The following is a 16,395-nucleotide window of genomic DNA, read 5'->3' on the forward strand; positions in this document are numbered from 1 at the left end:
ATTTATTTGATCGTTTTACTGAGATCTAGGTATATTATTGACCCGTGAAAATATGGTTTATGCATTGATACGCAATTTCCAGCCGGTATTGTTCTGTCAAATTACGTAAAATGTCAATGGGACCTTCATAGTTCAAATCTGGACGTTGTAATGGGTATTTTTGTAATTAAGACTACAGCTTTGAACAAAACACTTTCAACTTAGTGAGGCTCGCACCAGCATTTGTTTATATTTCACGTGCGCGTATAGTTCGCTCATTGCTTTCATCCCGTTTTTCGCCGCTTCTTTCTGGGGTTTCTTCCTCTTTTTGTGACAATAGACGGTCCATTCTAATCGGGTTTCAAAGTAAATAGCAGCGCAGGGGCGAGCGCAATGTAAATTGTGCTTGTCAGAGCCCTCAGTCGTAGGTAGCGAGGAGCGAGGACTCTAACCAATGGAGTGAAGGAGGCTTGGCTAACCTTAGCCTCCCATTTTCTCTCTCCCCCCCGATGCAGGGTTCTGACCAGTCAGTCGCCTTTGATTATCAGTTGCCAGCAGCCCCTCTCTTGGCTCCTTGACACGAGCACCATATAAGGCGCAGCGATCTCCATAGAAACGTGTCAGTTTCAATAGTAGTGTCAAAGTTCACTATATACAGACATTCGCGCAGATCTCCGTTTCGGAAACATTGCTCCGCTGGTACTCCCGTTAAAACGCATTCTTTTTTGAGTCTCTGCTTCTTACATATTCCATTAGTTGTTTTTTTTTTTCTTTTTATCCTTGCTCTGTTCCTACTGGAGAGGTGAAACTACATAGGCACTCGGGCGACGTTGTTTTTTTTTTCTTTCGCCGGACCAGATGAGCTTTATTCATGAACATAGATAGAGAAATCCGTTCTTCAGTGTTTCCTCCTCTTCAACCGCGAAGACGGAGAGAGGAGCAAGGAAGAAAAAAGAGGGGAATTTATTTTGCACAGCACTTTGGATCTCCGGTCCACCAGAAAGCTATTATTTTTGCTTCAACGTGAAGAATTTTTATTGCGGTATTTTTTAAGAAAACTGATTTTTTTTATTACGTCTGGGATCGCTTTCTCTATACACGATTGGGTTCCCGAATGGCTGACTGCAATTTACCTTGGAACTGGCCTCCCGACAATTGCATATCCTGATCGGGTGCCTTTCTATCGACTGCGGTATTTTGAATGTATTGATCATTTTCTGCTTCTACTTTTTTCCTTATGAGATTGAGTGCTCCGATTTGAATTCGCGCTGCCGTTCGTCCAAGACTTCCCTTTTCCCTGCTCCGATATCCGAGCGACCAGTTCGCTTGAAAGCACTTTTCGGGCCCGAGATATGGCAATGGTAGTTAGCGTCTGGCGAGATCCGCAGGAAGACGTGGCCGGAGGACCTCCGAGCGGCCCCAATCCAGCAGCTCAGCCGGCGAGGGAGCAACAGCAGGCGGCGTCAGCGGCACCACACACTCCGCAGACACCCAGTCAGCCAGGACCCCCGTCCACACCAGGGACGGCTGGCGACAAGGGCAGCCAGAATTCTGGACAGAGTCAGCAGCATATAGAATGTGTTGTTTGCGGGGACAAATCGAGCGGCAAGCACTATGGTCAATTCACCTGCGAAGGATGCAAAAGTTTCTTCAAGAGGAGTGTCCGAAGGAACTTAACATATACATGTCGTGCCAACAGGAACTGTCCTATTGACCAGCACCATCGTAATCAGTGCCAATATTGTCGGCTGAAGAAGTGTTTAAAAGTGGGCATGCGGCGGGAAGGTGAATATATTTTTCTAAACGCAACACACTATTGCTACACACAGGTTTTTTGTTCAGAGCCAGTTACATAAAGCTCACACTGTACACATACAAACGCGAAATAAATTTATTTTGATTGCTTACTAAAGAGTGTCAGAGGGCGCGTACAAGCAGTAGTAAATCCGCTCGCATAGGCAGGAACAGCATGCATCTAATACAAGTAATATTGTTCACAGATAGGCAAGCATCATATGCACCCATTTCAACTCAGACAATTACATGAGATATTAAAGCCATACACGAACACTATGTGTATGTAAAGGAGAGAAAGACGGATGAAGTGTGTGTGTGTGTGTGTGTGTGTGTGTATGTTTGCGTGTGTGTGTGCGCGCGTGCGTGCGTGCTGAAAGACTGCACAAGACTGCCGAAAAGCCTATTACACACACTAACCCCATATTGTATACCTAAATGAAATAAGGGGGTATAGTTTTATCTTTGAAAATAAGAAGTGTGTCTGTTTTTACGTCGTAGCCTAGAGTAAACGTTTAGAGGCCTGTCTGTCCCCTCTCAGCCTAAGCTGTATGCGAACAATGGCCTTTGCAAGTCTACTCTTAATAACTGAGTAGAACGAAACTGCTATTAATAACCTCTAAATTGTCTTAAAATAAGAATTAATTCACCGTAAGACAGTGCCTATATAATACATGTGCATTTTTGTTTGTTATCAATAATAAAAACAAAGTATTCGTGCTCGATTGTAGGTAACATTTTTTTTGTTTCAGAGTTAGTAGGCTATCTTAATCATTAAATTGCCTGTAAACTTAGTCTACTACACACAAATCTATGTATATTACAGGCATTTATGTCAAAGTATTAGAGTGTAGCATTTGTAACAAGAAAGAAGCTGCTGGCATTGAACTAGTTACTGAATAGTCGAGATTTAAGCTCGGTCCTCGTAAACAATGTTTACAACATGTAAATCAAACAAAAACATAAAAAATCGTAATGTGTACGTGTGTGAAGACAGAGAGAGAGAGAGAGAGAGAAAGAGCTAGAGAGTGTTTGTATGTCTTTATATTAGCAACTGAAGTTCATAAACAAAGGTAAACATTACCACCTATTTACCGACGAGGTTGGTATGATTTCAAGGACCATGTGAAAGTATTGTTTATTTATTTTTATTTTTATTTTTTCGAAATGCAGTGCCGTAAATAGTTTGTAATTTAGTTTTATTTTCGAAGATGTTAAACAGCAGTACAGACTACTCATGCACTCGAAGTAAAGATTCCACATCAATGATGTTTCTCAGTTTGGATGTACATTTCCTCTCCCTTTCTTTCTTTTTGTCAGCGGTTCAGCGAGGAAGAATGCCTCCAACCCAACCGAACCCGGGCCAGTACGCGCTAACGAATGGGGATCCTCTGAATGGTCATTGCTATCTCTCCGGATACATCTCGTTATTACTTCGGGCCGAGCCTTATCCTACGTCTCGCTATGGCAGCCAGTGCATGCAGCCCAATAATATTATGGGGATCGAGAACATCTGTGAGCTTGCGGCTCGTCTGCTCTTCAGTGCTGTGGAATGGGCGAGGAACATCCCTTTCTTTCCCGACCTGCAGATCACCGACCAGGTGTCTCTACTCAGACTGACATGGAGCGAGTTATTTGTGCTAAACGCGGCTCAGTGCTCCATGCCCCTACATGTGGCCCCACTGCTTGCCGCTGCTGGCCTGCACGCCTCGCCTATGTCGGCGGACCGCGTCGTGGCCTTCATGGATCACATTCGTATCTTCCAGGAACAGGTCGAGAAGCTCAAAGCACTGCACGTCGATTCTGCAGAATACAGCTGCATTAAGGCAATAGTGCTCTTCACATCAGGTGAGTGTGTTAGACGAGGCCTTACAGACATAAGGGGGCAATGCAATACGGGGTGGTAAGCTTCGGCATCGAAGCTATAGCTCACTAGTGGGCCTCAAGCTGGCTTTGTACTGTAAAATCTAATAAAAGTAAATAAATAAAAGTAATAAAGTGGAAGGCGTATTTTAAATGTATTTAAAAGACATCCACAAATATTTAATATTTAATGTAATACAAAATGTCATATATTATTGTAGTCGACCGATAATATTATAGCAATTATAGACTATTTTGCAATATTAGTGGAGTATGACAATAAAGCATAAAATGTCATTTATGCATGGAATTGAATATGCATTTCAAAGTAATACTGTGTGTTTGGAAATTATTTAGGCAAATATTTGCACAATCAAGTGTAGATCTCGTTTAGAATATCTTTCTTAAATCTGCACAACCACTGTTCACAGTTATACACGATGTCACAGTGTGCAGACACAAATATACATCTGAGGCCCTCTCTGTTGAGAAAAGATGACTCTATTATTAATAACTGCTTTTAAGCTAGGGTGATATTTAAAAATTATATTTAGTAGGCTATGAATTCGTAGAAATATCCGTCATACTGGTGTCTGACTATTTAATGACGGGTTAATTTAAAAAAAAAAAAAAAAAAAAAAAAAAGCTATAGTAATTTTACCAAAACATTGATGTCACCAAATTACCCTCACAACTCTAGCATTGTAACTGATGTTTATATTATATTAGTATTTTTCTGGACAACAGACGATAATAAATATAACATTGTTATGATTTAACCGGACTGTTGTTTTTGATATTATATTATATATAACGTAAAATTAGCCTATTACGTGCGTATTTTAACAATATCAACTTTTATATTTTTATTTTAGCAGTTAGAATTATATATAGGCTACGTTTTGACAAATAAAATTAAGTAGTCAATATCACTACTCGTTGATTGTTGAGCAAAGGTACAGACTAAACACACACACGTATATATACGATATATAAATAACAAAACGTGTCTAAAAAAGAGACTAGCTTATGTTCTGTAGTGTAACCATAAAATTTGTAGTCTTTTCCCCCTAAGGTGAAAATAAGATGAGGCATTCAAGTTAGTTTAAGTAGGCCACGGTTCGGTTTACACTTTGCGTATTGCTTTAATTTTCAAGAATATGCGTTAGTGTTGATTAGCATAGGTACAGCATGACAAAAATGTAAAAAAAAAAAAAAAAAAAAAACATTTGTTTATGTTTTGAACATCTAATTTTTGCCATCGAAATGTTACTTTATAGGCTATTTGATTCTCAATGACGTCAGTCTCACACAGTACCTTCCTTGCCATTCTTAACAATGAATTGTTTACAACGCACTCAGAAATGGACTGGGTAGCGAATCAGAACAACTTCTAGACACTTCGGTAAATCCGGATTTCCTAATTCGTAAGACGTAAAAGCAATATGTTTCGATAATAACTATAGGCTATCTTCTGATTTGTTGCTATGTTGAAGTGCTGCATAAAGTTTTGTGACGTCATGGATTAATAATTCATAATGCGCCCCTTGGTTTTGTATCTTTCGAGTTCTTTCTGATTAAGTGTAAATCGTAAAGTATTACTCAAAACATTCCTACACATACGAAACACATTACATTGTATTTTGCTGAAATGCCTCTGTTTTTATAGCAGTGCTTTCTGCACATGCTGGCTGCAGCGGAAAGTGGCCCATGAGGTCACATTACTGAGAGATTTTTGCAAAGACTTAGCACAGTTCAGAAGTTCAGAAGGTTATTGTATTTGACCGCAGTGTGTTCCAGTCCAGTCCAATTAGGATCAGTCGCCGAGGCATGTTGCACACTAAGACCTTACACTTTAAATCTTAAACTGAACAAAACGTAAACTCTAATTTTGAATATCTTAAACACAGCCGCCATATTAGAATGCTGACAAAATACGTATTGGCCTGGCGATAGTGTTCAAGAGAATGGACGTTTGGCTGAACTGACACGAGCAGTTCCAATGGTTGAGCTATGTGTTTACTGCACTGGCGTTCGTGCGGTAAGCTATTTGCAAACATGTTTGACGTAACGTCATTAATTGACATACACTATCGACCTAGAGCAGTTTTCTGTAAAATACATGTCCTTTTCTGAAATTTAGGCGATTGTGTCCTCAGGCAAGTCCACGGTAATAAATGTGATTGCTTCCAGCGGCCTTGCCTCCTCATTCAAACTCACAGCAGAGGCAACTGCTGGTACAGGGAATCGAACGAGAAATGACTCGGTAGCATCTGGAAAGCAATTAGTTTATAATTCGGTTATTACCATGCCAAATTCTCTGTCAAATATGTAGCTGGATATTTCCATATTTGACACAGTCACGAGCGCCTTCTCCAGTCGATCCTCTTCAGTCGAGCTTACTATGCACCTTCGTCCTTGCGTACTCTTTGTTTAGTCTGATTTGTGAGCGTGCATGTGGTTTGTCCCCTACAACGCAGGGAATACGTTCTGTTACTCTTGAGGGATTGCACAGTCGTATTGTTTATTTATATTACAGGCAGCCTCATACGCTGCGTGATGCATGATGTTGGGCTCGTGTTTGTTCATCTCACTTTGTCAACAACACGTAATGCTGATGCTGAATGATAACCTGGGCCTCTTTTCTGTGCTGTGTTTTGTCTACTCAGACGCTTGCGGCCTGTCAGATGCTGCACACATCGAGAGCCTGCAAGAGAAGTCTCAGTGCGCCCTGGAGGAGTACGTGAGGAGCCAGTACCCGAACCAGCCCAGTCGCTTTGGCAAGCTTTTACTGCGACTGCCTTCTCTCCGCACTGTCTCTTCGTCAGTAATTGAACAGCTGTTCTTCGTTCGCTTGGTAGGTAAAACTCCCATTGAAACCCTCATCAGGGATATGTTATTATCCGGGAGCAGCTTCAACTGGCCCTACATGTCCATTCAATGATCCGAATGAGCGAGTGAAACAAAAAGACTAAAGGACCAAAATTCTGCAAGCCCTTTCAAGAAGACTATATATATAGGACCTAATTTCTGACCACTTAGGAAGACACTCTTTTTTGTCTTCTGGGACCGAAATGGAATATGTAATGTACAAAGATTAAAGAACTGGACGTACTCCCGTGCAAATCCATCGTCGTCATCAAGAACACTCTCCATTTTGTAAAATACTAGTCTTTATTTTCTTTTCTTTTTTTTTTCTTCTTTTTTTTTTTTTCTTTTGTAAAGAACAAAATACGTACAAATAAAATGAAGAACATCATATGCGCAGTAAATGAGCAAGACTTAGCGGGAAAGAAATTTCCAAGCAATTATAAGAAATGTCCTGTGTCTATGTATCTCTGTTTTGTATTTTTTCTGGTTCTAAACCAGTTTTTTCTGTGATTCTATACTAATGATTTTGATATAACCTTTTGCTTCTTATAATGAGTGCGATATATGTTGTTGAAGATATGTTCTCCAAGAATTAAAATTGAAGTGAGAATTTAAAAATAAAGAAAAACATTAGACAAATAAGACACAGTCTAATCGCAATGACAATTTCACTGATGGTTGAGCCTTCCCCCACTTGATGCTATGGACATGCAACTTCGGCAAATCTGACCTCATGGACATTTTAAAGGAGAGGACACCGGTGAAACTTTTTCTTGGTCGTATGTGTGTGCGAGTGTGTGTGTTGAGTCAATCATCAGTCAGAGATAAAAGACATGAAAAGTCAAAAGCACTTTTAATATATCATTTTCAAATACATTTTGTTTGTTTCGTCTTGATATTTCCGCTATTTCTTTTTTATTGGATGTTGCCTTTCATTTTTGCTCAATCCATGATATGCCTGTGCAGAAGGGTCGCGTGAAGTTGTGTGATGGTGACTATACTATTAAAAAGGAAATAGGCAACACTGTCTCGCTCTCAGCAAATTCAATCTTCTTCATGCTATCAATGAGCTGTTCTAATGGCAGGTATTTGGGGTGTGCTTTTACATGCATTCATATTTCTGTTTGCTAAGGAAGGCCAAACAAAAACACATAGGTTTGTTTCATCAAAACGTTTTGCTAAGCAATGTTGACACAAAATGCCAAGCCCGTCAAGACGAGTTTTGAAATAACCTCTATAGAATACCATATATGTTACAAATGCAGGCATTCGATTACTTTTGCTGGCATATTTATTCTCTGTGAGCGTTTTGGTGAGCACGTGCGTTTTATATATTATCTGGAGTCACAGCATCGTGCGCAGAATAAGATTTCTGTGACGTTGCTACCGACTGGTTCAAAGATCTTTGCCTGTTTCAGCGCATTAATGTTTAATATTTTTCCCAGGCTGAACTGAAAGGCTTGCTCATAGTCAAAGGAAAGATATACAGAAATGTCGTCCCTCTAATAAGGCAATGAGGGTTTCTTCTTCTTTCACCATAGTTTTGAGAAACGAAGTGGAGAGATAAAAAAAACAAATCCATCTAAACTCTCAGGCTATTATTACTTGGAGGTGATCGCGAACGGATCTGTGTTAGAACAGATGTTTTCACTAGGAGCGCAGCAGCAGTTATATGTGTGATCAATCTAAGATATGTATAATGCCGCATGTAAGCCGGTCGATAGGAGCACTAAATGTGATGTATTGTACGGAGATAGAGAGAAATTCATGTGCAGCCTCAAATGATTGGTTAGAGCCATGAAAGGAAATCACTTGATACTCATACAAGCGCGATTGTCCTTCATATGCACGTAAATACATTTTACATGTGATGTTTACGGTGGGAAGGAGGCGTGTTTTTATAAGTACAATGACAAGAACTTTCGCTGACCCCAATGTCATTGAAAATTTTACATTCAAGTCAGTTATCAGTTGTTTCACATAAAGAGAGAATGACCTAATCACAGAAATAATATGCGGGTTTGGCTATGCCCTAATTATTCGTGATTCAGACTGTTTTTCAGTAAACCTACCAGGTAATACTGGCGTTGACATATGTTTCATTTAAATAATCTGATAACTTATAGCGCCTTTAAAAGCTATTTGTGGGTCAGCATCCAAAGCGGCTGCAGGAAACCACACTGGCAAATATTCTGTTTTTGTATTCGAAATATATATGATCTAAGGGGAAGATCAGTGTTAATTTCGTGAAAAAAAAAAAAAAAAATCTGTAGTAGCTATACAATCTTTGGAGGGGCTGTTAGCTTTTTGGGGATGTAGTTAACGATCATATGTCTCGGTTTTATTTTTTGCATCGCCTTACCCACCATATACATTAGCTCTGGAAAACGAATTTCCATCATAAAAAAGTCAAACTCAAGCGTGACCATATACTTTTTGTGACTATGGCGTCTAATTGCGCATGGTTTTCTCTGAATTAAATATGGTCAGGTTATGCTATTAGAAAAAAAGATGCAATACACGAGGGAATTATATGGAGGACAAGTAGAGAGACTTTGTTGCTGGAAACCAAACATTTTTCACAAAAAGACTAGCTATAAATGTGTGCCGATATATCCAATGTGTTGTCAATTTTAAAATCAAAGTCAGAAGGCCTTAAAATATCCAAATATGACAACAAAGGCAAGTGTGCCCTTGTTTTCTTATATAATGCTTCGACTAAAGAGTTGACCATCGCATTGAGCTGAAATTTAAAACACTTTCATGTTCAGCAGTAATGAGATCAAAATCCCTGAAGATTTTTCCCTCTATTTCACGGGAAATAGCAGAATGAGAGGAACACATTCTATTGAGATTTACATTTGTTGGACTTGAGGCTATATAAAGCAATAGTTGCTAAGGACTGAATTCGTGCCATGTGTTCCTAATTAACAAAGCAAAAATTATCCATAAAAGAACATGAATCAAATGCAACAAGAAAAGGGCTATTCTGGTCTCTGTTTGAGATGTATGTCGGCTTATGTTGTGTACTAATGCACGACTATTTGCATTTAACTTTCGTTGCTTGTTCTCTACTGCGTACATTTTAAATGCACATACATGGTCTCATAATTGTCAGTCAGTGGTTTCAGTCGATTTCTTCACTTAGATCTAAAGTGGGTTAGGAGGTTAGCATAGCAGTCTTACCTCAGGAAAAAGACTACCAAAGGACTGAGACACATACAGTTTTCCTACAGAAAATAAATAGTCACTGCGGGCTTGGAATGTAACTGTTGTTAGCTTAGTCACGCTTGACTGAGGAACGAGTGTTTATCTGACACATTTAGGATATTCGGACATCGTTTATGGTTTTTGATGTTGTCTGTGTGGAGGGGAAGAACAGACACTTAAAAAACGAAGTTAGACATTTGTGTTATTTCGATCTAGGTCTTTGGTCATCACACTGGTATATCCAAAGCAAGCGTGTTGTTTCATTTCATTTATTAACCTAAATGGGACTTATTAGTGTTATTTCTTTGCTTAAGCTTGTTAAAATGACCATCTAAGATCTATCTATCTATCTATCTATCTATCTATCTATCTATCTATCTATCTATCTATCTATCTATCTATCTATCTATCTATCTATCTATCTATCTATCTATCCGCACATTATGCGAAGATAAAGTAGTGTTAAATTCATGTGGAAGGTAATGTGGTGGAAGTTATTGTTTAAAAAATGTTGTTTGAAGTTCTTGGGAATTTTGCACTTTAATTACACAAATTGCCTGTTTACATTGTGCCACAGAGGCCATATGCAGGCTATGACGCTACATTTCTGTTAACATTCTCAATGATCACTGCATAATTCTCCGTCCACAGAGCTCCCAGCAAGCTTAAGCCGTGGATCAAATCCAACACAACAGGATATAAAATATCCCCAGTTGTGAACGTAACATAAGGCGATGCCTGTGCTTGCATTGTGTGTGCGTGCATGCGTGCGTGACTTAGTTGAACCGTAGAGTTGTGTCGTATGTGTGTTCCACTTCGAGAGTGTGTGTGTGGTCGGGCCTGGTGTGAGGTATAGGGAGGCGAGAAAGCACAGATCGCTGTGTAAGCGATCCCTTTGTGTTGATTTAGGTAGACGTTTGCTGTATATAACGTTCAAGGCTGATAATATCATTGCCTCGCCAGATAAATAAAGCTTTGGCCAAACCATCGGGTCAGCTATCGATCCCTTCTGCGTGCAGAGAGAAAGGGAATGAGACGGCACAGGGACAGAGAAAAAGAGGGGGGTCTCTTATTAGCATTCCATACCCATGACCGACCACTGACAAGTAAAAGAGATATCTAGCTCAACGCCATACATCTCCTGCTCTGTATACTTTTCATTGGATAATAAAGTTTACTTGGCTTGTTGTCAATGACCAAGTAAAGAGGATATGGAAAAAAATGACAAATAAAACCACATCGTTTTAAATATTTATTATATAATTACGAATACAAATTATTTGTTAAAACACTGGATTCAAGCTTTCTGAGTGTGAATAACAGCATTAAAAAAAAAAAGTTTTAGATGGGAGATTTTTTGCGAGAAAAAAACAAGACACAACTGTGCAAAAAAAAAAAAAAAAAAAACATCAAAAAAAACACGAAGCAACTGATCTTCTTAAAGTATGGCACTGTGTAAGCAAAGTAGTAATTTCTTTCTAAGCATGTAAAAATATCTATTTACAGTTTCTTAACACTGAAAACTTTTCCACAAGAGAATTGTTGCAAGTAAAGCCACAAATAAAGAACGCGATCAAATCTTTGTCCAACAATGACAGCTTTTTATCATTTAGTTAGTTTTTTCTCCAAACGTTTTTTTTTTTTTTTTCACTCCCACCCATCGTCCCGTCTTTATCTTTCTTTGTTGTTTTAAAATATGCATGTCTCTCCGGAATGCTAGTCACGGGTCCAAACTTTGCGTCCAACCTCCCACATGAAATGATCCCCCTTAAAGGGGGCTCAATATGTCTCAATCTGCACTCCGGTTCACTCAAAGCATTTGGGTACAGAGGACAGACTCTAGAAAAAGCATAAATTAAAGGACAAGTCACAGAAGAGCGACTTTATCAACACGTCTTGACGAAGAGTGGAGACAGCGACAGCAAGATTTTAAAGAATTGCGCAGATGTCCTCCAAAAAAGTAAGAAAATTTGTTTTCATTTCGTCCCCCTTAAACGCGCGCGTGTGTGTGTTAGGGCTCCCGGATGCGCGCGCCTGTGGAAGAGTGTGTGTGAACGCGCGTTGTGGTAGAATAGCTCAATAGAGATGGAGAGAGAGCGGAGGTGGAGGGAGGGAGCTCTGTGGGAAAGCAAGAGACTAGAGGATGTCTCGACGTGCGTGTATGTATGACTCTGACTGTCATTAACAACAAATCAATCAACACGTGGCATTTAAACTCGAAAGTGCCAGCTTTCCGTGTTTGTCTGTGTGCTGGAGAAATAAATCATTGCCGGAAAAGGGAGCTTTGGTGAACGGAAAGTTTGCTTTGAAAGGGAAACGTGAAACAAGAGGTAACCGACTCGAGGCGACGCAGACGTAGTTTTAACTGCGAAATATAAAATAGGCTACACTTTCGGTCTTATTTTTAATAAGCGGATCGACACTGAGTGATTACGATATTCGGCAGCAATCAATGTAAAACTTAGAGTCTCGGAGATAACCGTTTATTTTAAGAGACTGTTATAAATATTCTTTAGAGTCTTCGATACTCCATCTAGAAGAAATGAAAAGCCTGCTTGTTACAGAGATATACAAAATACGCATTTCATAGATAGACAGGACAGTTTTCTTCATTCAGTTTTCCCGTCAAGAACAGTAAACATGCTGACGTCAGATTATCGTGAGATCTTCAAGACAAAGCGCGTGTAATTAGTGCATTTATTCAGTGATGCAAATATGTTTCCATAGACATACACAAGCACATTTTCTGATCCTTACCACATGGACAGTAAAGAAATGTCGTTGCTACATACCTGATAACGTCCTGGCTTTTCAGCAATATTAACTGCCCGTTTTTATAATACACAACAGATGGTTTGCGCCTGTGCCACCGCAGCCAGCGACACTCCCAATTTTACTCAGCAGCATTTTGTTGCAGTTGCGCTTAATAGCTGGGACCAAATTAACAATGACCCACTTTTCATATGCAGACAGCTTCATCTATATTCGATATACATATTTTTCACATATCCATACACACATTAAAATGTAATTACTGAACAAGTGCAAGATCTCACATAGGCTACATCTAAATTATTATCCTCATAAACAGCAAAAACAAGAAGCGACATAATGCACGTCATGTGGCTTAAATATCTATCTATCTATCTATCTATCTATCTATCTATCTATCTATCTATCTATCTATCTAATCTACCTCCTTTTAAAAACACAACATAAAACAAATAAACAAGCATTTTAGTCACTAATTCGTAGCAGGCGGCCTGACAGGCTTGGTGAATTATGTTGTGGTTAATATTAGCCTAATTTCGTTTTTATTTGCCTAATTTCTCAGCATGACTTCTATTTTCTTTCATAATAAATGACTGAAGCGTTTTGTCGAGGGATATTTTTCATCCCAGTTATATAGACCCGGTCTTGACAGAGGCATTATCTCTCTTGCTCTAGTGTTGGTCCCTGCCACGGTTCTCTGATCCCACGCCTTTTCCCCCTTTATTCTGCCTGTCTTGCCTATAGTTGTCGCAATTTGTGCGTTTGATAAATACATACGCATTCCCCCACTTCCAACAAGACGCGAAAACGTTTCTGTAGCACCTCAACTGCACTATAAGTTTAAATGTGAAAGGTAAAATGACGGAGAACGCTTACTACAAAAGTAACGTGAACATACTGTATGGTATTTTAAGTTTTAAGACTATATTTGTGTGTGTATATATATATATATATATATATATATATATATATATATATATATATATATATATATATATATATATATATATATATATAATGTATGGAGTGGGGAGAGGGGGTTTGGAGGCTACTCACTGATGGTACAGTAGCCTAATGCATAAGTTGCAGAACCCACTTAAATAGGAAACAGAACAAGTAGTTATAAGTCTGACATTGCCCATCATTTGTAGTATATATATATATATATATATATATATATATATATATATATATATATATATATATATATATATATATATATATTTTTTTGAAAATGTATAAACAATATATATATATATATATATATATATATATATATATATATATATATATATATATATATATATATATATATATTAGAGGTTGTTGACATTTTACATGATGCAAATATTTAAAAAGCAAAGCCGTTATTTGTTAGTGAAGATAATTCTTTTAAGGCCTGATGCAAGGAAGCGTCTTCTTTATGGATAAGAAGCCACATCTCTCAACATCCACCGGTTAAACCACAAAGCCAGTTTTCTCAAGCGCTCAAATATGTATGCGCGCGCTCACGTGTGATTGTCTGTGTATGTCTAAAGATGGGGGTCGGTCTGAGGATTCGAGGAAGAGAGAGGGAAGGTGGGTTCATCCGTTCTTTCAGAATGACCTGGCTCCACTCTTAAAACAATCCATGCCATTTATGTTATTAATCTGAATGTGGTGTGGTTCCATCTATTAGAGAAGAAAAGTGTTTGTATTGCTTAAGCTTTTCTTTCCTCCTTTTTATGTTTAATCAGAATGCAAGGAGGTCTGAACCGTTACCAAAGGCACTCCCAAATATTCCATCCGCTGTAGAGCTATCTCTGTGCGGTATTTATCCCTGAAATTCAAGCCCCTGCCCCCCCACGTCCAAATTCATTTGCATTCGTAGATGATATCAATAAAGAATAGCAGGGATCCCATTTGGTTGTGGCAGGGCTGGGGGAAGGTGGCTTATTCGGTCAAAACTGGACAGAGAGGACGAAGACCCTGAGGTCAGCTGACCATTCAGTGCAAGGTGGCGGGAGGCGGAGGGGTCTGGAGAGGCTTATTTGAGAGCAGGCGTGTTTGTAGCCAGGCAATGAAAAGGAGTCAACCACAAAGCTCGTCATACTTCAAATACACCCCATCACGTCTTCAGTCTTACCTCTCAACGGCAAAATCGGAGGAAGCTAGTTTCTTTAAGAGGATAATTCTTCCAAGTTTGCTTTAGTTTTTACCACCGTAAACATGCTCGGGGAGTTGAAATGATCATGACTACCAAAATCCAAAACTTTAAAGACATAGCCTACTAAAATCTACATTTATAGGCTATAAATGACATTTAAAAATAATTCGACAGTGTATCAAAACATTTCAGTGCAGTAGCTAGCGCATTTTGACCCTCTGATTAAGCAAATTTGTGTAAATCCTATATTTGATTATAAAGCGGGAAACTAAACTATTTTTATAAAAACAAAAAAACAAAAAAAAAAAAAAACAAATAGCAAATGGCAAGAGAGATTGTGCGTGGCTAAATGTGGAAATGTTGTATGAGGCCTGTCGTCAAACGGCTCATTGGACGAGCTACGGCCAATCCGCATGTGGACCTTTCAATCATTTCAAGCTGGAGGACGAGGTCCATGTCTTTAATTCATTAAATTACTAAGATGTATTTGCATAAATGTTCCTTTTTATATAGGCCTATATATATATATAAAGTTGCAAATTATAAATTGATAAAGGTTGGGCGATGGGGGGAGGGGATTTTCAAAGATATGTAGTCGATGTAGCCATAGTATCAGCAACCAAGGAAATAATAAGTCTTATATCCGTGATACCATAAATAATATGAAAATGAATGAATTACTAGATTCTTAATATAATGAAAACGTTTGCAATGCATGAACTGCATATGAAAACCTTGCAGGTGAACATCAAATTGGCATATCTGTAGATATGTAGATATTAATTTGAAGATTTTATTTATTTATTTATTCATTCATTCGTATAGCTATAGTCCTGCAGTATTCGCGCTGAACACTTAGTGTTTAAGTTCCCATTCCAAAAGAGACGTGAACGATTCAGATTATGGATTTATGTAACCTTTTCTCCTTGTAGCTGACTTTGTGAAACTTCCACTTAGTGTATCTTAAAGATGTACAGATTGGCGGAATAATTATCCTCTGTGCTTTCGTTCATTCAAACGTTCATCAGAAGTGTAGCAGAGTTAGCTTCAACTTTTAAATATAATTCACGGTTCAAAGTCACCACCATATTCTAAAGCGAAGCATGTACTGGTAATGATTGAACATAATACAGTTTTCTCTGTTCCAAATGATCAATATGACCAATGATTAGCTTTATTATTGCTATAAGATACAGTAGTTCGATCAAAGGTAGTTTTTATATCGTTTTTACATTTCTCATGCATTCAGATTCCTGTGAGGTCTGAGGGTGGCGGCTTTGTTGGTGCTCTGGCGTTCTCATGCCTTGTAAAGGGTGCTGTCTAGAGCTGTTTGTTTCTCCCTTTATTTGCTAGATGGCGCTCTGTGTTCTGGGACCCTCAGTTAGAGGAACAAACGGTCCTCAGTTTATTCTTTTCCCGTTTGCCATTGTTCATCTACACAGAGTTTTGAAGCTTTTTTTCTCGTCTTGTCCTTCACATTTTGGATTCGGAAAACTTATATTTGAATGTGCAGTGAAATAATAATTATAAAACATATTCTATGATTATATGCGGTTAATTTGTACATGCAATTAGAGTTGTAGATTTGTGCAGGCTGTTTTAGAGTATTTTATGGTTTAATTTTATTGTATGATGTTAGATCACATATGGTAAATTGTGCTGCTTTGGGATTTGGTCATTTAATTGCTATAGACTATGAAAATCTTTATGGAATTAATAAAACGTTTTATCATATCAAAATGTCTGTTTCTGTAAATCAT

The 16,395-nt window shown here is 38.4% G+C and overlaps 1 protein-coding gene across 6 annotated transcripts in view; it reads left to right on the forward strand.

Moving 5' to 3' along the window:
* The first annotated feature begins 396 nt into the window (after positions 1-396).
* The window catches only part of nr2f1a (nuclear receptor subfamily 2, group F, member 1a), a 143,524-nt gene continuing 127,525 nt past the window's right edge, over positions 397-16,395 (forward strand). For 5 of the 6 annotated variants that reach the window (XR_010896927.1, XR_010896928.1, XR_010896926.1 and 2 more), the window contains exons 1-3: positions 397-1,764; positions 3,094-3,621; positions 6,306-11,677. Coding sequence is in view for 1 of the 6 variants with exons in the window: in XM_067407220.1 (XP_067263321.1) it covers positions 1,332-1,764; positions 3,094-3,621; positions 6,306-6,580 (1,236 nt within the window). In the remaining 5 variants the exon portion in view is untranslated. Of the gene's footprint in view, positions 1,765-3,093; positions 3,622-6,305; positions 13,353-16,395 lie in introns of those variants that run through there. The other variant, XM_067407220.1, reaches the window with a different exon arrangement.

Source organism: Chanodichthys erythropterus, chromosome 13 (assembly GCF_024489055.1).
Source record: "Chanodichthys erythropterus isolate Z2021 chromosome 13, ASM2448905v1, whole genome shotgun sequence".
NCBI classification, from domain to species: Eukaryota; Metazoa; Chordata; class Actinopteri; order Cypriniformes; family Xenocyprididae; genus Chanodichthys; species Chanodichthys erythropterus.